The sequence below is a fragment of the Oryzias latipes genome, chromosome 9 (genome assembly GCF_053564925.1).
Source record: "Oryzias latipes strain Hd-rR chromosome 9, Olatipes_Hd-rR_3.1".
In the NCBI taxonomy this organism is placed as follows: Eukaryota; Metazoa; Chordata; class Actinopteri; order Beloniformes; family Adrianichthyidae; genus Oryzias; species Oryzias latipes.
Window position 1 is genome coordinate 7,960,631 of NC_136245.1, and position 24,633 is coordinate 7,985,263.

Genomic DNA, 24,633 nt, shown 5'->3' on the forward strand with positions numbered 1-24,633 from the left:
TAAGATTTGTGTTCTTTTCCTATTTTCAAGGTGCCTCTTTTTGCAGTGCAGTGCCAGAACCCCCCCTATAAAAACCTTCATTAGATTTTCTACAATAAAAAAAAAAGTTTTAAGAAGAAAGTTCCACACCACTGCATGTGCAAATGTACCAGAACCTGTTTTGTAGAAAGGCTTTGCAAGTGGAACAGATTACAGGTTCACTTTTGCAATAAAACCATGTAAAGAACTATTATCTGCTAGATCTATTTGGGAAAAAAAGCTTTCATAAAGTTTTTCCATTTTGCCCAAAATTGTGCTGAAAAGTCTCCTAAAAGCTAGGAAGGAAAACATTGAAAATCCAAATAGTTGTTTTTAGCCCTGGAGCGGAGTGGAACACCAATGGGAGCCTTCCTGTTTGCAAATGAACCCTGGTTTCCCATCTTAACAGGGGAGAGGTTACTAGTGCAAGGCCTCAGCATTTCAATATCACCTGGACTACAAAAGAAGGAGGGAGGAGTCAGCTCGGACTTTACAAAAATCGTATGTGCTGTCATTCATGCATCTCCTAATGCAGTTATAACGGAATAAATAATTCCTGGCTCCAAAGGCACAGGTGGAGGCTCAGGCTCCAGAGGAGATGCAGGCACTCGGGTACCTACTGAGGTGAAGATGAGGAAAATGACACATGGAGCTGAGATAATGGGGGCCAAAGTGATAGACTCACCTCAGGGACATTTCTCTTGAACTCCCTGCTCAGCTCTATCAGGTGCTTGTGGGAATGTTCGCTCTCCTCTTGTCGACCTGCCAGCTCAGACGCCACAGAGTTTAGCTCCCTCTGCAAACACACCCAACAAGGGAGAGAAAAACGGTGAGAGGATGAAGAGCGGAGACACACAACACTTAAGGGAGCCTGCCAGCGCTCATCCGGTAAAGCTCGACATGTGCGTAAATAAAAATACACTGCTGAATATTAACAATGAAATCCTTCATGATCTCACAGCAGTAATACTTACAGCTAGCCCTGGCACATAAATAATTAAGCCTAAATAAATCCAATGCCTACAGTAGCAGAAGGCCTTTTAGATAATCAGTATTTGAAATAATCAATAGGCTTGCAACAGCTATAGAACGCCAGTAAGCAAGTGGGGCGAGTGGGAGGAGGTACAGAGTGTGTATAAAGAGGAGGGAGGAGGTGAGGGGGAGTCACGTGGAGGGACCCAATAACCTGACAAACCCCCCTACAAACAAATAGAGCCTTCTTCTGAAATGAAGGGCAGATTTCTAAGCCCTGCCAGGACCCGATTCCTCAATTCAATGGCCTCGCTTGCTGTCGTAATTACTGTAGGTCAGATCTATTTTCAGCCTCTTCAATCTCCCTCCCTTCCCCTGAACCAATCCTTATATTGATCCCGCACAGATTTTCAATATGCCACTGCAGCCCTTATAGTTTTAAGCAAATTACCCCTTTTGCTGAAGCAACAGCCCTGGTCACTATTCCATTAATGTTGCTGCACGTCGCTCCTTTAGGTCTCTGTTATGCCAAACGCCGACTCCACCCCAGCAGCGGTCTGATCCACTACTCAAAGCTGTGTGTGGAGTAGGCGCTTCATCAGAACCTTGCATTCATGCTGGACTCAGCTGCACCGCATGCCATCCGCAAATCCAATATTATTGATCAGCCATCCAATTCCCGGCCTTTCAGCAAACAGAAAAAAAGGAAAACAGTTTCCAACTCATCTGTACTGAGCTGGGCTACAACAGACAACTGTATTTTCATCTGCTCTCCACTTTCACTGTGATTATCAGTAATTTATGAGGACCTTCTCTTGCAACTGCTGGGTTACAATATAAAAGTAGAGTAGGGATTCAATTACCACTGCGAATTTATATATGACGCCGGGAAATTAAATTGACTGTGTTTTAATTAATCTGCAGTCTTACTCAAAGGCAATTTAATAAATCATCACACATGGAAAAAAAAAGGACAGAAAATGAAAGGATGAAACTTCAACAGTGGGGGCCTCGTGGGATGGTGACAGACCGCCGGTCAGAAAACTAAGCAGTTAATTGAAGGGCTGCTGGTTCAAGTCCCTGGACAGGCAAGTCAGAAAGTGCCTAAAGTAGAAATAATTGTGAAGTCTAATGTGAGAGATGCCACTTTTCACATACAGAAGGCTTGTCAGACGTTGTAAGCGTCACATTTGAACACTGATTTTCGGAGAGGGAGGGTTTTAATGATGTAATCTCCAGCAAAGATGGCGACCGCAGCTTAAAGGAATAATACATATGTGATGTATGTCCCCATTCGAACTAACAGGTGATGTCATACACCTTAAGTCATATACATTGACATTAAAAAAAACTTTTTTTTCTTTAGCAAATTACAAGTTAATTAGAGTTCTATGTGGACTTCAGTCTCTTGCCCAAGAATCCAATGTTAAAGTCCCATTAGTTGTCAAAGACCTGTGTGTGAAATTAGTTTTCCATATTTGATTCATCCCCTGGGGGAGCAATGAACTGCAGTCACAGCAACACCTGGGAATCATTTGGTGGTTTAACCCCCCAATTCCAACCTCTTGTGTCAAGCAGGAGAGCATTAGGTCCCATTTTTAAGAATTATTCTGACACATTTGATTTACTTAAAGTGAACCTGAGTTCATTTTCCCCTGATAATCTAAAGCAAATTTCCAGCCTATATCCATCCTAGGAGACTCTGGTCTGGGACCAGGAACTGCTCTCCGACCCATCTTTTGTGGTCCGTTTTGTTTCCAATCGGACTGAACTCCTGTTCAATCTGAGTTTCCTCAGTCTAAATAGGATCAGTGTTCGGAACTGGACCAAACAGCCACCGTAGCCGGGCATTACTGGATGTAAACAGAGTAGGAAGGAAGCAACCATGAGCTGCAGATAAACATGAAGCAGCGATAAGACAGCAAATCTTTTTAAAATTTGGTCAGATGAATGTAAGCTCATTAAAATAACTTTTAACGTGATAGACACTAATTATTGTCCAATAATAAAAAAATAACAACTACAAATCAATTTCAATATGCAGCTATGCACCTTCTTTGTTACAGAACAGGTGGTCCTCAAAAGAGTGGTTGCACCAAAATAAAAGGTCAAAACCTGCCTATTTATCTGACTAAAACCAGCCATGAGCATTTTAAAGACCCACTCCAATAAAAATTGTGTTTTTGGTGTTTTTAACATGCACTTACTAATGATGGAGGACATGTAAATTAAGCTTAAAGTTGCATGCATGAGTATGTCTTTATTCAAATTGCTGTGAATCAATAGCAGAAAAAAATAGAGATGGAAAAAGCTTGTAAGTGTCACCTACAAGCTTAAGCCACAAGCTCCCTGCTCAGCTCCATTCTGATGCATCCACTTGTCAACTAATAGATCCATGTACGTCTTTGCTTTCCTCATCTGAGCTGGCATCTGGCTCTAATCAGTACGGCTGGATAGCTCCAATGTTGCTCGCCATTTTTGTTGGAGCGTGACAGCATGCAACTGAAACAGGGAGAGGAAGGGGGTGCAGGGGTTGCTCCTCCCCAACGGTCCCGCCCACAACTCAGAGGCGAATTTCTAATGAACTACTGCCACGCTGCAGAAACTATGTCCTAGAAAACTACAGGTTTTTTGGATTTTGCCTAAAAATAGCATAATCTTAATTAATAGACCACTGGGAATGCTTTTTGAATAGATCAAAAGATGATCGGAGTGGGTCTATAACTAGTAAATGACACATTGTACTAGACATTGTGGCAGAGTCATCTGATATTTGAATAAGAAACGTCAGTGTCTTGCCTTTTGCTCCCAAATGAGATAAGAGAAAAATAATCTAGATGGGCTAAAGTTTTGGGAAAATAAAATGCACTAAGCAGCAATACAACAAACACTGTAATTTTGCCAGTTTTTTTATGGTAAGGTAACATCCACAGCCAAAGAGACTCCAACTCCCTACTATTTTTTAACTACAAGAGAATTTCTTTAGTGATGAAGCTAGCACTCTGGCATTTCCTAATTAAAGGTTTAAAGTATCCTAATGTTCAGAATAAATTTGGCGTGGAGAAAGAGCATTATTCCTTGTGAATTGTCACCAAAATGGCCGTAGCTGTAAAGGATAAGGCGACAGGGCTTTATAAATTCCTGTTAGCCCTCACAGTCCATCTAGGATGAGCCTTCCCGGAGATTAGAGAGTGGGCTTTCAAAAGCGGGCCAACCTCGGATAGATTTAAATGGCCCCAGACCAGCTAATCTTGCCAAGAGAAAATTCTTCAAGAAGTCACTGAGTGGATTTTATAAGTACTTAAGATACAACAGTATGGTGGTTTTCAGTGCTTCAGTGGTTTCTGTATAGAGCTGGGTTCACTTTTATTGCCGCTCAGCTGATGAGAATGGTGGATACTCATGCAGTATCCAAGCCAAACAGTGCGGCCATTGTGGCGTGGTTATTTTGAAAGCATCCCCACAGTTTCTAAACCATAATGAGGGAGGGGAGTCTGGGCAACAGCCCATCAAATGAAACCTACTGCCTGTCCTTCTGGAACGAGGTGAGGGAGAACCAACTGCTACCCTGGTGTCTTCCTTCAGACTGATAACAGGAGGAACTCCTACTGTTGGAGACAAAAGGTAATAAAGAAGTACGGTGGCCCTGAAGTGCAAATCACATTAACAAATCGATCAACGCAAAAAAAAAACTTAAAGATCACAACAACACTTACAAAAGCAAAACAATTACTTAAAAACAACATTACATGTATAGAAAAAAAGCAAAGTTATAACGACCAAATTCCAGGAATCAAAATTAAACGTTAAAAAAAATGAAACAAAATAATGATAATAATCATGACAATGTTTAATAGGTAAAACAAACATGTAAACATTTGGGCATAAATAATTTTCATGAAAGGAATAAATACATAAATGAAATGAAATAAATCAGAAAAAGTAGGTTTTATGGGACACCACTGATTGAATGATGATGTCTGAGTTGATTAATCAACTACCCAACTTTTACTGTAGCTGAGGTCAGAAGCCTTAAGAAGTATCTTCTGTCAGATGATATTTCCATACCAAATAACTTCTGGTTGAAAAGATAAACTAACAACATCTAATCACCAATATCCCATAATGGCCACCTTTTTAATTTACTTCTTTTTTCCCCATTTCATTTTAATTTTTACAGAAATTATTTTTGTTTTCCAAAACATTTCCTTTTTATTTTGCTTCTGTTTGCTTGTTCCTAAGATTTTTCATCAATTGGCACGATGTGATTTGTTGACCTGATGTGTTCTTCAGGGACACCGTATCTGAGACTTTAATGAAAACTCACACATCTTCAAGTTTTGTGCGTCATCCTTTCGGAATATTTAAACTCTTTTTACCATGTGTAGTAAGTGACAAGTGCACCATGAAAAAGAATAAATAATACAAAAAATTCAGGAGTGCACACAAAAATGAAATATGTTTAAAGATACCAAAGACAAACAAAAGTGGAAATAGGAAAAGGAAAAAAGTAATTAAAACTGTCAACTTTCCATATAAATTACCCAATTTAAAAGAACAAAATTGAAAATGCATCTGTTAGTCTTTTTTCATTTGAATCAGTTTAGCATTTGGTTTAGTCAAAGTGACCTTCCCTAACAGAATAAAAACAGTTAAACTATAAATACAAACAATGGAAAATGTATGAATCAATAGTGCATTTAAAAACAACAATAATACTGCCTGTTGCAATATTCTTCTAAAAGATAACTTTTTTTTTTTTGCTTTTTGCCAACATTTATTGTTCTCACTGCACCCCTCATCATGTGAATTTTCCTAACAAAAAGACTGAAGGGGTAGCTACATTTGAAGATTTTTTTTTCTTGGTAATCATTTGACAGATTACACAAAGGACAATTAGGAGCAAATTTCCAATGTGTGACACTCTGGTCAATACAAGTACTCCTGTCATTAAGCCTCTGCCAGTCAAATATGCAGCCATAATTGATGAGTTTCCCCTGGGGGGGGTGTCACTGGGGCTGGAGGGCCAGGACAGAGGGATTTTGAGCATGGGGCCAGTCCTGATGTGCTCACATCAGTATGCCAGGAAGACACAAATTCTGGCAACATCCAATTTAGAAACATAGCCCAACAAATAAAAGGACTCCTAGAGGCATGAGGTTTAAGAGGCATGACCTGAAAAAGCAATAAAAATATCAGACTTATGCAGACAGTCTGCCGCAAACTGACTAAAGGGGAGAGTGGAGAAGATGCTGGACGTCCTATGTGACATCAAATAAGTGACATCAAATGTGTTCAATTAAATGATGAGAGGGACACACCTCGTTAAAAGAAACGTCTAAACTCCCAGACCTGTGAATTGGGTTTAGGTATATTTGACTTTGATTCATTAAACCTCAGGTTTTTTGTATATATCTTTAGATGTAAGCTGTTTCTTGGACTTTTAGAGGGACAAGCTAAGGTGGAAAGTGTTGACAGTCAGAAAAAAAAACCCTACCAAGGTACTGCATTGAGGTAGACTGAGTTAAAATCACTATTGTGTGCAGGGGGGCTTGGACAGCACAAATTAAAGAGGGAAAAAATAGGGAGGAGGAGGAGAGAAGGGAAAATGCAGATGGGATATTATTTTTCTTTTTGTATCCCATCTAATTGCAATCATAAGCAGATGTCTGAAAGTGTGACAGCATCAGCAGAATTGCTGCTGAGAGCACAAAATCTTTGTCTAAAAATAATCAGACATTCTGTGTGCTGCTGTTTGTTATAATGGTAATCAATGCTGGAGGCTTTGAATTCCATCAATTTATAGATCCACTCTGTTCTGCCTGGTGACTGTACTGGCTCACAACCCCCACTGCACACACACACACACACACACACACACACACACTGATGCAACAATAAAACACACTTGCATGCAAGATCTCACACAAAAGAGAGACTACGTACACACGGGCGCTGCACGTATCTGCACGTGAGGGCTGCACCATTGCCGAGCGGGGACTAGCCTGTGATTAAGATAAGTGTAGTTTCCTTTCATGCATTGCTTATTGCCTCCCATTCTCTGGGAGCCACAAGATTGTCTTTAGCTGCCTCAGATTAGCCCTGCATTTCAGAAGCCACATTTGAGAGGGAGCACTAATCAATAAATCAATCCCCCACAATCAATGGCAGTCTAGTATGGCTTCTGCATTATTACTGGCATCCACCCCAGTCACAGAGGGTGGGGGCAGTGATTGGACAGGGTGGGGGTTAGGGGTGCAGGGAAGGCACGCCATGGTGCCTGTGCATAGCAATAACCCAAGACGTATTATCTGGCTACTTTGGCTACCTGAGCTTTAGTTTAAGGCACACCAGATTGTGTGTGTGTCTGCATGTCTATGTTAGACCTTTTCAGACAGAGAGGGACAGGAGGAGCCTTTGACCTCTGTGACCCCGCACTATAAACGCTGTCTGAGCAAGAGGCTTTTGACAGGGAATCGCTGAGAGGGGGGACCATCTCCCTCCATCTGTTTACCCACGACTGCTGCTTATCCACTTTTACTCTCCATCACGTTGGCAAGAGCAGCTCCAATTCACAGCATCACTATAGAGCTGTGAGAGCCCGCTGCACACGGGTCAAACTGGAAGTGCATTTCATTCCAAGAGTTTTTGTTAAACTAAGTGCCGCATGTGTGGAGCTGCTCTTGGTGCAGTGTTTCACAACAGATTAGGTACAGATGAACTTAATATAACAAAAAAAATTATCCACGATTTGCCAAATACTCACAGTAAATTACACTTTTGTGCATAATCAGGCATGTTGTTGTCCCAAAATGTTGTTTCTCTAACAGTCAAATGATTTCAATTATACTAATATTCCATTTATTTGTTTTTATGAAGATTAAAAAAATAAAATAAAAAAAAACCTAACACTTTTTAACACCAAAAACATATTAAAAAAATGCTTGATCAACTCCTAAAGGGAAATTTTAAATCTGTATCACTAATATAAGTGTTTTTCTGTGTTATAAAAACAAAAATTAACAATCTTACTTTGTCAGTCATGAAACTTTCTTGAACCTTCCGTCCTTTTGATTTTTTTTTCTTTATTAACAAAAATTTAAAAAAAAAAAATTCTGAGCTCGGAATTTTATATTTTATGACTTTGTGATTAGATCATCAAGAGAAAAGAAAGCAAAAACAAAATAACAATCAAATTCAGAAGGAAGACTTGATGAGCCACTGGTCTTTTTGGATGAAAATGGTTTAAAACAGCTAAACTAGTTTTCTTTTGGGTTTTATTCTGGAGGGGTTAGTCCTGACAGCACATGTGGATGTTTAGCAGACATTGTTTAGTCTTGAGAGAAGGTTCACCTTTCAGGAACATAAAATTGAGTTTTACTTTGTTAGCTCTCTAAACACCAGAAACTCGGAAAATTCATCCAAAATAATTAATCCCCAGTCAGTCAGGTTGTCTTAAACAGCAAGCTAAATCCTTTAACAGGAAAGAGAACCAAATGAGCCTTACAGTGATCAGCAAGCGGTGTGACATGTGGTGTCAACTGCTATTCGTCATACCCCACTACAGTCTTTACCCTTAAAACCAACATGAAGTCACATGATTGTACTGTTATATGAAAATACTTTAATTTTTTTCAGACTGATATCACCAAACCGCCCTTTTAGAATCCTCTTAAACAATCTCATATTGACTCTGATTCAAATGAATGCATTTAAAAGTCTTCCAATTATAAACTTGGAAATTACAATCTTTGACCGAACGCTCCACACCAAGACCAATTACAACACCTTATATCATCATTAAAACTGACCATTGTTCTTCTCCTTTCAAACTCTGTGGCTCTCAATCAGCCTATCTATTGTCATAGTGCGGAGCATCCAGAATGACTAATTACACCGTCCTATGATTCATTAGCGGAGTGCTGTGTTGAAACCTGAGAGAAGACACGATAACCCTTGTCGGCCAAATGATCAAATCAAACGGCGATACGAATGGGAAATAACACCAGGCATTTCTCAATACCCAAGGACACAGACAGTGTCTTATTTTCTAAACTGACATTATTTGAAAAAATAAATCCCTGAATTGCTGAGAAAGCAGCCATCTGAAGTCAACCTTACATTAATAAAAGAAAAACATACTGATAAAATTGCTGAAAAGATTCTTTTTCCTCCTCCTGTGTTTTTCAAGGTGAGTAAAGAGGAACAGAGCTTTATTTCAGCAAAGGAGCTTCTCCATTCCGTTTAGCTATTGAGAGGAGGAAAACTGCACAGATGCGGCAATCGCCACGATGGCCCACTTTCACCTGAAACGGAAAACTGCAGCGTCGCAGCACAGATACCTGCAATTGTTTATTCTCTCTAAAGAAATGTCAATCTGTTCGCTCTCAGGTGTGCAGCTCTTCCTCTTGTTTTTGTTGTTTTCTACCCCCCTACTCTCTTCGTTTTCCCATGTCGATCGCGGCGAGATCAAAGCGACACTGCTGGAAGAATCTGAATATTTCAGGTGTGGAGACAGGGCTGCATTTCACACCACCTGTGTAGCCTGAGAGACGGGTCCCTCCTCTCACTCAGACTCAGTTAGCAAGGCCCCCGGGGGCCTGGCGACGAAAAAAAAAAACCAGGGCCACCTGTCTTGGAGGGAAGGAGCACTCTTTCAACCTCCTTCTCTCTGATGCATTTTCATTTTACAACATTTGAACCGAACCAAAAAAAAAATGCGTCTAAATGGAGCAATGAAAGTGGGAATGAAATTGGTAATGACAACAGGCAGTCAGGAGCTTTTAACACGAGCTGAAAGGTCTGAGTATCTGGAAGAAGAGTTCAACTGATGCAGAAAAAAAAGAGGCACTTAAAATCTCAGCTTCTTTTTGACTCATTTTAAAATGTTCTCCATTGTGCACCGAAAGTTCCTTCCAACACGATGTCAGGATGAACTTGGCCTGAAGAACTACTAGGATTGCGTTTTTCCTTAATGGCGCATGCAGGGTAGAGCAGGTCTGCAAGATGATTCTCATCACATCATCAGGGCTGCCACTTCTGACCCAAAGCAAATAAAACGTATCCCTGATGTCTGCACAAGCCTCACCAGTTTGATGTAGCTGCTCTCCTTGGAGGGCCGTGTGCCTTGACATGTGTGCATGTGTAAGCATTTGTGACAGCGGATGTGTGCCGACGTGTGTTCAGGGGGGCGTGGAGCGAGTTCCACACAGCCAGTTTCCAGCCTTGTCTCTCAAAAGGGCTGTAAAGACTTTACGGCAAATTCCTTACATTCATCTGTGTCAGAGCACTCGGCACACATTAGGCGTTTACACGGGAGGAAACACAATCTATTTGATGCAACACTGCCCACACGTGCACAGCGCTCCTCCTCACACTGGAGATTCACAGTGTTTAACTTCCATTTCATATTCTGTACAGGCAGGCAGACAGACAGGCTGGAGTGGGGAGTGGACTCCATCTTGCTGTAAATCACCATTTCAATACCCAACTAAATGTAAACTGGAAAGAGTCAACACCGGCGCCCTCACATTTTGCTTCAAGATATTTGTTTTTGTTTATTCAGGAATGTGCAATTGATTTTGTATTCTCCGCGTATGCAAATGCCAAACTGACAAAAGTCAGTCTTCATTTCCATTGTTTAATATCAGGGGTGTTGATGAGAACAAGTGGAGGTTAATCTGGGAACGGGTCATTGCCAGCTGGCTCTTTGTAAATGTCAGCAGGGGGATGCAAGCCTTTATTATTGCCACACTAAACCAACAACCTGGCAGCAAGACGAATGTGTGACTAGGAGGCATCTTCCCCCACTTTGTACCACCATCAAGGACCAAACCCATCACGGGAAAATCTTATTAATCAATCGATTTATCGCCATAAATCAGGTCAGGCTTTGATTGTATCAGCAACTCATGCAATCAATCAATTAGCCAGAGCCTAGCAGCCCAATTTGCCTAAAGAAAGATGAATGCTGCTCCCCATCATCCATTTGGCTATCCGTTTACCCATCAAACACTGCTGCTGTTGACTCCCAAGACCAGCATGCATCCTTTTATTGATTTGCGCAAGATTAAACTTGCAAAAGAATCAAAAGACTGATATCTGACTGGGAGAAATTCTGCTTTCATTTGCAAGGCAGTGCCGTCAGTGTCTCCGTCCATCAGAAACAACAAAGCACAGACATTATTTAAGCAGCAGATGATAATACACAGAAGAAGCTACGCCCACCCAAAGAGAAATAGCACACAATGGGACGTACCATGAAATATTAGCATTTAAACGTATTACCAGCTGAATACAGCTGAATGAACAAACAGAAGAAAACATATGTATAATGACAAAGTTCTTTCATATTTTATCCCAACAGTGAATTCCAATCCACATTGTGACACCAGCTGCCTCGGTCCAGTGGCTCCCATCTGCAACTCTGTGTCAGGATGTCTCCCAGGACAGCCTGGAAAACTTTAGGGACGGCTTCAACCGACAGCAGCAAGTGGAGCACGACAGCGTGGGCTGCTGGAGTCTCTGTGTGATTTCACTACAGCACTGGATTGAAAGGCTGACGTGAGGAGAAAAAACAAAAGAGCAGGGGAGCTCCCCAGGGAAAAAAGATGTGGTGGGATTAGAGTCCCACAAGACCCAGTTCTGTTTCACACACTAAGACCCTGCTGTGTTACAGCCAAGGGTGTCCACTGAGTGATCTGTGGGAGCTTTCCAGTTCTGCCCAATCTCCCCCAAGCCTCACCATGTAATTAGAGATTTAAAAAAAATAATAAAAAATAAAAAACAGAGGGCTCTGCTACTTAGCCTCAATTCTCCGAGCTTCACACAAGGCTGCCCACCCATAAACCCGGGAGGAAAACCCACAACAAAACCACTGCACCAGCCCCTGCGAGTGCCAACCTCATCTTCCAGTCCAGTGTTCCACAGACTAAACATGGTGAGAAGTCATGACTGACTGGCGCTCAAATGTGAAGAGTCCTAAAATAGCAGCACAATATTAGTACACACATACGTGTTAAAGCAAGCTCATAATGTACGGCTTTCAGGTAAACAATAACCAGAATAAATAAGTGATATTTTTCATATCTAAAACTTCCTCCAAACAAGAAGTAGGGAGGAGGGTTAGAGGATACAATGGAGAAGGAACTCCAGACTATTTTCAAGAAACACACAAAATTATACTATGGAGGGTTCCATTATTCATCTCAGATACATTTTTCATTTAAGAGTGGGCTGAATATGAGCGATGATGAATGCGTCGCCCAAGATGCAATTTGTATGTAAAATAACAGAAGATTACAGAATATGTTTTAAGTGCAAATGCAGTTTGTTGCCACCTAAGTAGAAAATGCATTCCTACAAAAAATGAATAAGACCTGAGCCCTGTGATGGTGCCTCATGAAAATCACTTTGCCCTGAGCGAAGCCCCTCACCACATCCTCAAAGCAGGTCACAATGAAAGTTTCAAGTGATGAATGAGCCAACTTCTGTAGATTTTCATTGATATAATATGCACCAAGATTGCCACCACAAATATAGACTAAGTAAACTCAAAAAAGGTAATAGAACTCGCATTCAGCTCAAACACGCTTTCCTGAAATTGTGGCCTCTGCAGTGAACACACACAAGCAGAAAGATGCATGTCTAAGCATTAGTGCACACAACCATACAGCCGTGTTTTGCTGCCTGCCAGGCATCCACATGTTCCTCTTAGGACTCGCTCTCTCCTCATCAGCTCCACTCGGCGCACACCGTTACAACTCAGTGCATCTGAAAGACACACAGAGTCTTCCCTTGCACCCACTGTACAAAGATTGAAAACAGCCCCGTACTACAAGACATGCCCACCACAGAGCATGTAATACAACTCATTACTGAGCACACAGGGTGGAGAGGACTGTGATGGGAGAGACAAGTACAGCAGGGAGTGAATTGGGAGCCTCTTAACCCAACATCTCCATCTTTCTTCACAACAACATCCCTCTAAAAACCATAGTTAATGACTGAAGCAATACCGCCGCATTTCGCATCCTTTAAAATTGGCAAAATACTGATGGAACTACAAAGACAATATTAAAAGTGTTGCTGGAAGAGATTTGAATCTCTCATAGACATTTCCAGTGAGAAACAGGCAGGGAAATCTGACTGTAGATCTGTGCTTAAAGACCCACTCTGATGACTGATGTGTTTTTTACATGCTCTTGTGTCCTCATAATGAATGACATATATCAAGAAAATTAAACTTAAAACTGCATTTCTGAGTATTTCTTTATTCAAGTAAAAATTCTGTTTGAAAACGAGCTTGTTTGTGATGTAAAAATATGTTAGGCAGGCTTCGCTCTGTTCTGATGCATCCACTTGTAGACAACTTGATCCTTGGCATCTGCCTCAAAACTATACGGCTGGATAGCTCTAATATTGCTCGCCATATTTGTTGTACTGGTTATGTTAGGTTAGGGTTAAGTGGCGATGGGCTTACACTTCTGCCCAACACCCAGAGGTGAATTTCGAATGAACTACTGCAACTTTGCAGAAACTATGTTCTAAAAAATGAGACAGATTATTTGATTATGCCCAAAAAAAGGCATAATGATAATTAAAAGACCACTCGGAACACTTAAATTAGTTTTAAAAAAATGTGGTACTTTAAGGTTTTCTCAACAAAAAAAAGATTGTATATTTGGTTTGGTGCACAGGGAGCAAGAAAAGACAAAGAGTCAGCTAATCCAGCCCTGAACACAGACTCATGAACCTTCCTCACCTCAGGGCAACCACATGACCCGAGGCAAAGCATTAGACACATTAAAAAGACATGAACTTCAGGGCAATGGAGTTTCAAGCATGCAATCAATGGAGCCACAGGTGCAAACAGTTTCTGCCATAGCAGTAGAATGCACTTCTTCCTAGAATTGCGTTGGATCCCGTTTTCGCAGTGTGTTCATTTTAATGTCAGCAATAATAGAGACTTACAGCACGAGAAACAAACAAAAAAAAAGCCTCAAGCTGGAGACAGTTGGAGTGGGGTGCTGGAAACCATGCAGGGAGTTGGGAGGAGGCCAGGATGAGACGAGTCTGTCAGTTTCCCTTGTCTTCTCCCCGTTTTCGCTCACTTCAGACTGAGGGGAGCAAATGGGTCTAATTCACACTGGCTACAAGCGAGTGTCTGCACTGTCTAGCAGCGTGAGCAGGAATTAGATGTAAGGTTTGTAGCCTTCATCCCTTCCCAGACAGACGTGTTCCGGCTCAGAGGCGCTGCCTAATCCGCACCTCTCTCCCGCTTGCACTCCCGGAAAATGACTTCTCACAGCTGCCTCCATCGTCCAACGCAGCAATTCTCGTCTGACTGAACAGCGTCCCGTCTCGGAAAAAAACCCTCAGACCTCCCATAGCTCATTTAACAAACCAATTCTTCCCCAGTGCAACACGTACTCCCACTTGGGTGATGAAAACAACAAAAAAACAACGTAAACAGAAGTTGATAATTTCAGAGTTCTCTTTTTTGAGGAGATGTCAAATGAAAAGTACAGTAAGAGGAACTAAAAACATTACAGAGAGCTTTGGTTGAGCTGTGGTGACTCAACTGGCTGTGACTGTTACTAGCCACATAAATGACACTGCATTCGTGTCACCTGAGTGTATTTTGCCACTTCGGCTGCCCTCACCCCTGTTTCTCATTCCACAAAGGGGATAAGAAGTGATTTAGACTGAATGTCATCTCCCAGTAAGGACTCTGGGAACATAAAGCCATGTGAGTTCTCACATTAGGACAAACAGATTTTTAACAGGTGGTTTCTTCTGAAAACCAATCACACGGCACACACTGGGCTGCAAAGGGGCTTCTGCCAGGCACAGCAGCCCACTTGGGTAACCTTAAATAATGGTGGGGCCACTCACACAAACACTTGAGTCTGGAGAACAGGAAGCAAGGAGAGTTTCTTTTTTTTTAAAGTAAAGCCTACACAATGGCTCTCATCTGGTTTTATGCATCCTCCACCTACCACACTTCGCAGTGACGCCATGTATAGCACAGTTCTCTACCTGCTTTTGTTCTTGCATGGAACTATTACGGAAAAAAGATTTTTGGGTATTTCAGAGGCATTTTAATCAGTTTCTTTTTTTAGTATATAAAAGCTGCAAACATCGTTTTGATCTGCTCCAACTACGAAAATGTATTAGCAGCCAGGTGATGCTGTAGAAAATATGGTATAATTCTCGAGCCTTCCTAAAGCAGCAGTGAGAAAAAAGAGATAATACAAGAAAAGAAGAATGATTAAAGCCTAATATGGCATGGAAGAGAGGGAGAGAGATAGGTGATTTATCCCTTCATGGCCTTTTGACACTAAATTAAACTGTTGAGTCCATTCCCCCGTGCCAGCTAGTTATCTTTCCAGGCTAATTTAACACTATAATTTACATTCCATATAAAATACATCCTGATGCGGTGCTGTCAAGGCCGTACATCATTTGCAAAGAGTGCTCCAGTTTCAGTGAAAAGGACAGAATTAGATCATATTCATGATGCAATTAAACACTTCAGTGGGAATCGATGTAAAACCGATGAGCCCTGAAAACAATGCATATGGCTGGGAACATTAGAACACATTACCTACCCTCGGATCCCTCGCTCCACAGACGCAATTTGAAATCCTCCACTACTCCACTCTCCATCTCTCCAGATTCATAACGCGCAGCGATAATAAATGAATTTTTCACAAAATTATTCAACTACTAAATTGCCCATGGTAACTGAGTATCAGATGAAAGTGATGTGAATTATTAAGTAGGGAAACTGTTTGTTCTCACCATGGGTGTAATAATCGGCCAAATGTGGAAGAGATGGAGCAAAAAAAGGAGCATGTTACAGTGTGGGGAGATCTCCTAATAAACTTCTGTGTTGATGTAAAAATGGGAAAATTCTGTCTGCCGCCAAGGGCCTCCAGCTGGGATGATGGTATCGACCAACTTCCCTCTAGTTGCAGCGTGGGTTTTCTTACGGGTACAGCGAGCGCATGGGAGAACATTACCAGACACTGCCGCACATTCTCATTCTGAACTGGCAGTAGGCTTTGCAAAGTTGGCAGGCCGCTGCAATAGCCAGCCAGTGTTACACTGCATTTTACATAATCACACAGACAGCACAGTAGACCACACACTTGCACCGTTCCACTCCAGATCACATCACCTGCCTGTCACACTTCTCTGCACAGCCGTCAAACCCTCTCAGATCGGCTGATGTACTAAAGCCAAAGGAAAGCCTATGAAAATACTTTAATATACTTGCTTACACTTAACTCCCCATTTCCATTTAAACTATTTCCTTGTTTGACCATCTTCTGTATATGAGCTCAAATTTTCAAAGTTCAAACTTGTTGATAAAGAAAAATTAGACATGTGGTATAAAATTGTGAATTTAAGAGCTGCAGAGGGCAGAGGCGCAGCAATTTGTACCCATTTTTGACAAGATGAGTTGGCCTCTCCAACTGAAACAGTAATTATGCTTAATGGTCATTTAATCTGTCCATCAGGCGGGAGGTGAGCAGCCAGGTCACCCTGAAGCGCTCCAGGCGCCACAGTGTGTCAGGTACAATGAGTAGGGTGAGGTCCTCCACCAGAAGTGCCAGAAACCTTTAGCTTCACCAAACAACTTTGACAGGACACACACATTAGTCAGCACAACATCCACCTACCGACTGCATAAAAAGGCTAACATCTGGGTTACAGCTATAAGAGAGACATGCTCCCTAGATAGGTTTAGAGTGAACAAGTCGACAACTTTGATCCAATTTGCCAAAACCCTAATAATTCCAGTCAGGATGACTGGTGTTGAGCACTGGAGATAATTCTGCACGGTTGTGTCCAGCTGCCACCACTTTTAATCACAAAGAAGTTACAGCTAATTTAATTGTTGTTTACATTGAATACGTCATGTTACATCTCCTACGTACCGCACTAGTGATGCATCTCTGAGGAGCTCTAAATGCAGACAGAATCAAAGATGACACTGGGTCAATCCAAATAGTAGTAGTAAAGACACCAAGCCCATACAAAAACAAGGGTGGACAAACAGAACCTTTGTACCCAGAGTCATTTGTACCCAGCGCAGACACCAGGCTATCTTGAAGCAGAGCAGATAGAGCTCCCCGTCCCAGCTATGCATGTGCACTTGTGCTGTATTTGTTATTGTGGACAAGTCTCTCCATTTCACTTACCAAATGGAAAAGGGGGAAGAAAACGAATCACTCCTCGACCTACTGTTGTTGTTCCCTTAGCTGTCAACACATCTCACAGACTTCATCCCCGCCTAGTCACGTCGATACAACGAAGTGACTGCCCTTCGCTTTATGATTGCTTTGTTTTAGTCTCTCGGACGCAGTTTTCGTAGCCTTCGCAGCTCTAATCAGACGGCCTAGCCCAAACAACAGAGCCATTGTCTCTGGGAGCCAGAGGAGCAGAGCAAACTCCTTCCCTTTTTCCCTGCTTTATTAGTCCTGCAGCACACTGCTGTTTATGCTAGTGGATATTCTGTGTTTGCTATGAACAATTACAGTATGACAAATGATCCGTCAATGCCATCTATCAGGCTAGAGCTGACAGGAATCCTATAGACAGGGCAGCAATTCGTCCCCCACTCCCCATCTCTGGGGTCCCATGCTTTAGTATCCATGACAACGTGCAAGCCACTTGCCACGCTTGCCACTTCACAGTGAGAGATGAGCGCCCGTGAGTGGCTTTGAAAATTAGCCTTTGACACCCCATCTTCCACTGTGCTCCTGCCCTGCATAGCCTGCAGTCCTGCTCTGGTGGGGGGGGGGGGCTTCCCCCCAGAGAAGTCCAAAACCTTTCACACATTCAAGCAAGCACCAAGGCACACCCACAGCACAACTATAAACATATTTCTCTGGGTCTTAAGGTGTCAGTTGTATTGTGCTGGAACCATACAATTCTCAACATTAAGCTCATGGCTGCATTACCCATGGCAAGCCCCATAAAAATCAAGTGTAAAATACAATGCAGGAGGGGAGGGGGGACTTAATTTAGCTCTGTGCCTGAATACACACAAGCTGCCAGAACCTTCCAGCAGTTTTCATCACTCAATTTGGACTTTCAGGAAAAGTTCTTTGTTTCGCACACTTTAATAAATGTTTTTAACCACAATTTATAGGTATCGATTAATGGATTGATCAATTTATATTCCTACGATCCAACCAGATCGATCTGTCTGAGGCAAGTTGTTAATCAAATTGACCTATTCTATAAGAAAATCATTTCAAAATGAAACAAATCGATTATATTGATATTGGAAAATACAATTTGGATTGAGGCATGCTGGGTAAGCCTATATTTTACTATAACGTAAAAATGACCAAGTACATCACAGTGGACAATACACACGTGATGAAAGGAAAAACAGATCAGTCCATCATTATAGTCCAATGTGTTGAAACACTTTGAATTAAGCAAAGACATGTGACCATACAGTGTGGTAATGTTCTAATAATCTGTATCATTTTTAGGCTGACCTTTATGAAACTAAAATGTGAATGGATTTGACATTCATTCTTGTTTACTTGTTTTTTTTACACATATTTAATTTACACTTGATTATCTTGAAAGAAATCCAAGGAATCTGAAAAACTTCACCTGCGCTGTTCAGGATCCAGGTATTTATCTCTGCTTCACACTGGTGGATTTGTTGACTAAAGATGTCCTGGATTGATTTTAGGTCAGTAAATCAGATCGAACTGGATTGTTCAAAAGGAGCCCAAATTGACAACGAATCATATCAGCGAGCACAAAGTATGAAATGCATCGAATAGTTGTTCAAATTAATCGCTACACCCCTGACAATTTAAAATTCAGGATAACGTTTTTTAAAGTAAGCATTGATAATATCTGGTATAAAACACTAAGATAACACAATCTTTTGCTTTTATAAAGTGCAGGTTAAGCAGCAGTAACAGACGTGTTCAAGAACAAGGGAGGATGCCATTTGAAGAGGATGGTTTGATACTATGAACCGCACCTGGCAGGCAAGGTTAATACACAGAGAAACCAACACAGCTATAAGACTGTTGAGCACCGTCAGAGGCAACAGTTTTGGCGCTTTTGAATAATCATATTTGGAAGAACATTAAAGGGAAAGGAGAAAACTGGCTTCGGCTCTAGGAGGTAAGGGTGTCAACTGATATAACCCAGCACTGACATCAAGCAGAGCCAGCTAGCTCATTGATGTGGCAGCATCTCATTTTCACCAGTTTGGAAGCAGACAGTTTTGCAGCGCCTTGCGGTTCTTAATTATCTTCCGACTTTGTCTAATTCAATCAACACAACTCAGATCTGGCTGCGAAATGGCACTCACATCCCCTTAAGCTTCGCGAGTCAAAAAACACTGAATAAGTGGAACAGTCAAACTGACAAAATGCTAAAGCACATGTAAAACAACCTCTATTTTAACTCCTCTGGCTGAGACCTCATCCCTGCGCAGAGAAGATGAAAGGAGGAGGTGATGGCAACCCATCTTCTTTTAAAGTTACAGGGCTGCGTTGGGGGGAGAACGCACAAGTGTTTGGAGAATGGGGCAGATGCTGCCTTGCTGAACGGAGTGAGATCAACTCTTGATGTCCAGTGTGTGGATTCTTACTGGCTAACCCTGAATCCTCTTAACATAATTACATCCAAACACCATGCCAGCCATCAATCCATCTCACACAGTTTTCCGAAACTGAACATTTTGGATAAGAAAAAAAAAAAAAAAACAGTCCAGTGTGTGATTGCACTCCCAACCCCAACCACAAAGGATTTTAAGGTCATTAGGGATTAAATTGTTTGCCAATTTACAGCCATAAAGTGAATGACATAATGAGGGGAGCGGTGGAGTGGCTAAGGCTTCATCCCCCCCAAAACATTCCCCTTCCACATCCCCACTATTCCCACTCATTCACCTCCCATCTAATTCCAAGGGCCACAGCATTATTAGATTTTGACATTATTAGCTCAAATAGCAGAGAGGCCCTGCTGTCATTATAAAGTCTTTACTTTTACATTTGCTGCCAAAAGTGTTTTGCACTGGCTACACACTGCCAAACACCACAATGGCAGATTAGTGAAGCCCTTCTCTGGTTGCAGCAGAGGTTAATATAAAGTGACAGGGCTAAGTCCGCTCCGATTAAGTATGCAGAGAGATATTGCTGCAGTTTGTTACATCAGATCGTTATTGGATTAAACGGCGTGCACAACAATGAAAGTTTAGTTTTAATTTCGACGGGAGAATGAAACAAGCTCCTGTCACGACAACGACAGCGCTAAAGTACCTTCTTGCTTTTGTCATCCATCATGATGCATGAGTGGCAGACATGGGGCAAAAAGAGATTAAAAAAAATCTCTTTTCTCCTGTAAACGTAGACAACATTTCAATTCGAATTCCCAACCTAGATATGGGTCAACTAAAAGGTAAAGGTGTTGAGGTTTGTGTGCATAAACAGGTATGTTTATAGATTCCGTCATCTATGGCCCTACCTATGTGCCCCTTACCCCAGAGCATTCTTTACTCTGCAAGAGGTCACTCGACCTGGCCAGTAAACTGTTATTAATCCTTCCAGAGTCATCCATTAGCCCATCCAATTTTTATGACCCTACTCTTTATTAGATGAACAATCAGCTGTCTATATCTGGCAGAGTTATGGGACTCTCTCATTTGGCCTGAAACCTCCCCCCTTTCCCAGAAAGTCCTGGCAAGCTGGATCAGGTGGAGTAAACCTGACGCTTGTACAGAGAGGCACAGGAGGGGGAGGAGCCGAATCTGCCAGTCTCCTGGGGTATTCCCCACTGTCCCGTTACCTTCGATAAATCTCAGTGTTTTACGATTAGGTACATAAACTGACTCATAGATCTGGACGGTAAATAAGAGCTTGTCAGTGGAACTGACGCCGGGCCCGGCTCCCTCCACCCGTCTCCTCCTTTCCAGATAGTCCCCACGTGCTGAGACCGTCAGACCGCTGCTATTGAGCTGGGGCCCAAAAAGGCTCTGATAAATAAGGTCGGATATTTCTCTCAGGACTTCTCCTGTGGCACCCTCAAGCAGGCTTTCATACACTGCACAAACAGAAATATCCAGGACCGTTTGGACCATGATAATGCTTTATACCTTCATGTTCTAAAGAGGTATTCGCTCTGTGTCTCTAATGACTTTTTCAGGTAGAAAAGCCAGGAAGCCAATGGATCAATCCATCTCAAGTATATTCAAACTGTATGGTGGACTCTGATGTCTTTTAATGGACCTTCAATCCATACTTGCAATTAAGCATGCAAAGTCTCCCATTAAGTAAGTCCATTTTCAGTGTAATTACTGTGGTGCTTTTTGGCTGTTTTTTTTTAAAGAGCGCCTCACTCCAGGCTGGGAGTGCTTTAAGCCAGATGACCTGAGGGAGGGGTGATGGTCTCCAAATGCACTAACGCAATGATGTTGTGTTTCCCTCTGCAGCCCCAGCTAATCATTGTTGCCAATTCGTTTACACTGGTTCAAAATGATTCCCTGAATGATGAACTTAGCATATCAAGCAGGCGAGCAGGTGAAGGGTGCAAACTGTTGAGAGGACAAGAGAGCAGCTGAAGACCAGCAGCGCCAGGGCAGATTCAGAACACCGCGCACACAAACGGGAATCTCCCGAGTGATTGAGGACATATTAAACACAAACTGTGGGACTGCCTATCTGCTGCACGTTTTGACTACGAAACTATTTTCCAACACGCATCAGCAGCTATTCAGCATAACTGCATGAAAAGTGAATTGCATTTCTGTACCTGCAAAAAGAAAAAAGCTTTCAGGAGACAAAGGTCTGGAGAGAAAAGCAGAGAAAGTGGATGACTAGAGGCGCGCAATCAGCGAAGAATTCTGAACCTCAGCTTACACAAATCAGAGCAAAGAAGAACAAATGAACAATGCCATTGGCAGAACGGCAAGGAGATTTAAAACATTGTCATTAGTGAACTAAAAAAAACCTGTTCTTCGTGAAAGCATTGCCTTTTTTTTGCACAAGTATGATGTTTAGGCAGTGAGATTAGATGGAAAAATACAGTCTAAATCATGTCTAAACTCTGCAAAAAAAACGTACAATTTACACTATTCATTTTAAGTTTGGGTCTCTTCTGTTTTATTCAATGTCAGTCAGAAAGTAAAGCATGCAGATTATGGATCAAATGTCATGATATCTAGTTTTAATTAAATCAGAGACTGAATATTAAATAGGGAAACAAAAAATAATTTATTTTTGTAAAGATTTAAAGACTCCATTCCAATAAAAATCCTGTTTATGGTGTTTTTAACATGTCCTTGTAGCATTTTTCTCAAGAGGAATATTAGGCTAAAAATTGCATTTCGGAGCATTTCTTCATTCGAATCGGTGTGAATCAGGAGCAGATGAAAAAATGCCCATTTGAAAAAAGCTCCCTGCTCTGCTCCATTCTAATGCATCAGTTTGTAGACAACTCATTTTTCTCGTCTGAGCTGGTAGCTGAATCCAAACTGTGCAGCCGGATTTGCCCACCATTTTTGTTGGTCTGCTAATGTTAGGTTGGGGGTCTGAGGGGCTGTCAGCTAGCAGGACAGGGTGTAAACAGTTAGGCGATGGAAAGTGGGGACGTGGTTGCTCCGCATTAACGTTCCCGCCCAGAGTTTGAATTTCTTACTGCCTCTATGCAGGAATGGTTCTAGAAAATGACAAGTTTTTGGATTTTGGTTAAAAATTGTAATTAAAAGACCCCTGGGGACGCTTTTAAAATAGATGAAAAGATGATCTGAGTGGGACTTTAAAGATTATCTTATAACAAAAGGGCTGGATGAGAAAGGCAACACTCAAAAGCCACATGCAGAAGAAGATTGCAAATACACAGCTTAATAATTACGATGGTCATAAATATATCCTTTGTGTCTGTTTTACTAAGTAAATAAGGCTGAATTAACTTTTCTGTTCCGTCATTTAACTCTATGTTTTAGAGCACGTTGTACCATGATACTGTAATCATTTTTAAAACACAAATAGACCATTAAGTCACCATCTGTTCTAAATGGTGATATGTCAGTCATTGTGTTGACACAGCTCTAAGTCATAATCCAACTGACAGCATGTCAATGGGTCCCTGCAATGATGCTAAACATATTACAGAGATGCAAAGTAGGGCGTGACAACATACCACTGTTTGCAATGTCAGTACCACAACAGCACTGTGTCAATAAGTGATTATGCCAATTTGCTGTGAAATCAATGTGAATGATAGGGATGATGCCATGCTGCCACTGAACCAAAAGACTATTCAACACGGATAATGTTTTTGTGAAGGACACTTTGGACATTTTGCTGCAAATATATCCAGAAAAAATCCTATGCTACATAAATGTGACACGGATAGTTCTTATCTTGTTATATCTATAGCATCCAGTCCAGCTAGATACAATGGAGAGCATCTCAGAGCAAGCCTTTGTAAATACAAAAAATAAAAAGAAACCAGTGTTTAGTTAGCTGACTGCTGTGGTTCAAATGTCCACTCCAATGCTTACTCTATAAACTGTGTTTAAAGCTGAAAGAATGGGCTTTTTCTGATGACAGTTTATTGTTTTTGTATCCTTGCAAATAGATTTTTTTCCACTCTCCAGTCGCTGCCTCAGAGTCCTTCCACTGTATTGATTTATGTCAGCTGCTCAGTCTTATCAACACCAAAGTCGTCCGGAACTTTAAAACGCTACTGTAAAAACATTCAATATTATGCTGTTAACTAATGTTAAACATCCATGCTATTCATTTTCTTTCTGATAGCTCTTTGTCCTCCTCCTCCACAATATATAAACTAAGTCTACAGCACATTTTTCTATTTAAGGGAAACAATTGCAAACATCTGTCCAAAAATGTTTCTTAGACACTGAGGTTTCTTGTCCTTAATTTATATTTATAAAAGCCAATGCAATGCTATTGCATGCTTCTTTTACTGACATTTTTTTCCATTCTTTACCCCTATAGGATGTGTGATTGACCTGTTATCATTAAGTTTATCAGTGGAATTTAAATGAATCATGAACGATTATCAATTTGTTTTCAGTTTAATATGTTCAGCATAGAGCACCCTGTTCTCTTAATCACACAAAGTGCAGTTCTTAATATTGTAAAAAAAAGTTTAGCAATGCAGTTTAGCCTTTAAAAGCTTAATTTCCCTGTTTTCTTCTATGTTTTTAGCCTGCAAATGAAAATTTCTTTGAGTAAATTCGGTTTCAAATGGATAGCTTGATGAGTGTTTTCATTACCACAACATAGATTCATCCTTTTTTAGGGATTGATCAATTGATTTAACCCCAGCAAGAGAAAAGCTCATTGATTTCCGACTATGTTGCACATTTGACCTTGTTTACTAAAACATTGGCTGCAGAAAGGGGACATTATAGAGTTTTTTTTTGATAATGAATGTATTAATTTAAGCCTGTGAATTTTTGCAAGCCTTTAAATTGTAATTTATGTGTTTATTTAATAAAAGTAGCTATTTGATTTACTTAGCAAAGAAGCTTAAAAAATGTCTGTTTGAATATATATGTCCATTTTATTCCTCAGAAACATTCTGCCTATTCATCCTGTTCATAGTGCATAGTGGGAGTAAAGG

At 41.1% G+C, this 24,633-nt stretch overlaps 1 protein-coding gene across 7 annotated transcripts in view; it reads right to left on the reverse strand.

The window, feature by feature from the left end:
- The window catches only part of cux2b (cut-like homeobox 2b), an 87,079-nt gene that overhangs the window by 51,707 nt on the left and 10,739 nt on the right, over positions 1-24,633 (reverse strand). For 5 of the 7 annotated variants that reach the window (XM_011479562.4, XM_078952574.1, XM_078952580.1 and 2 more), the window contains one exon: positions 704-814. In XM_011479562.4, the coding sequence (XP_011477864.1) occupies positions 704-814 (111 nt within the window). Of the gene's footprint in view, positions 1-703; positions 815-4,514; positions 4,640-17,201; positions 17,308-24,633 lie in introns of those variants that run through there. The other 2 variants (XM_078952579.1, XM_078952578.1) reach the window with 2 other exon arrangements.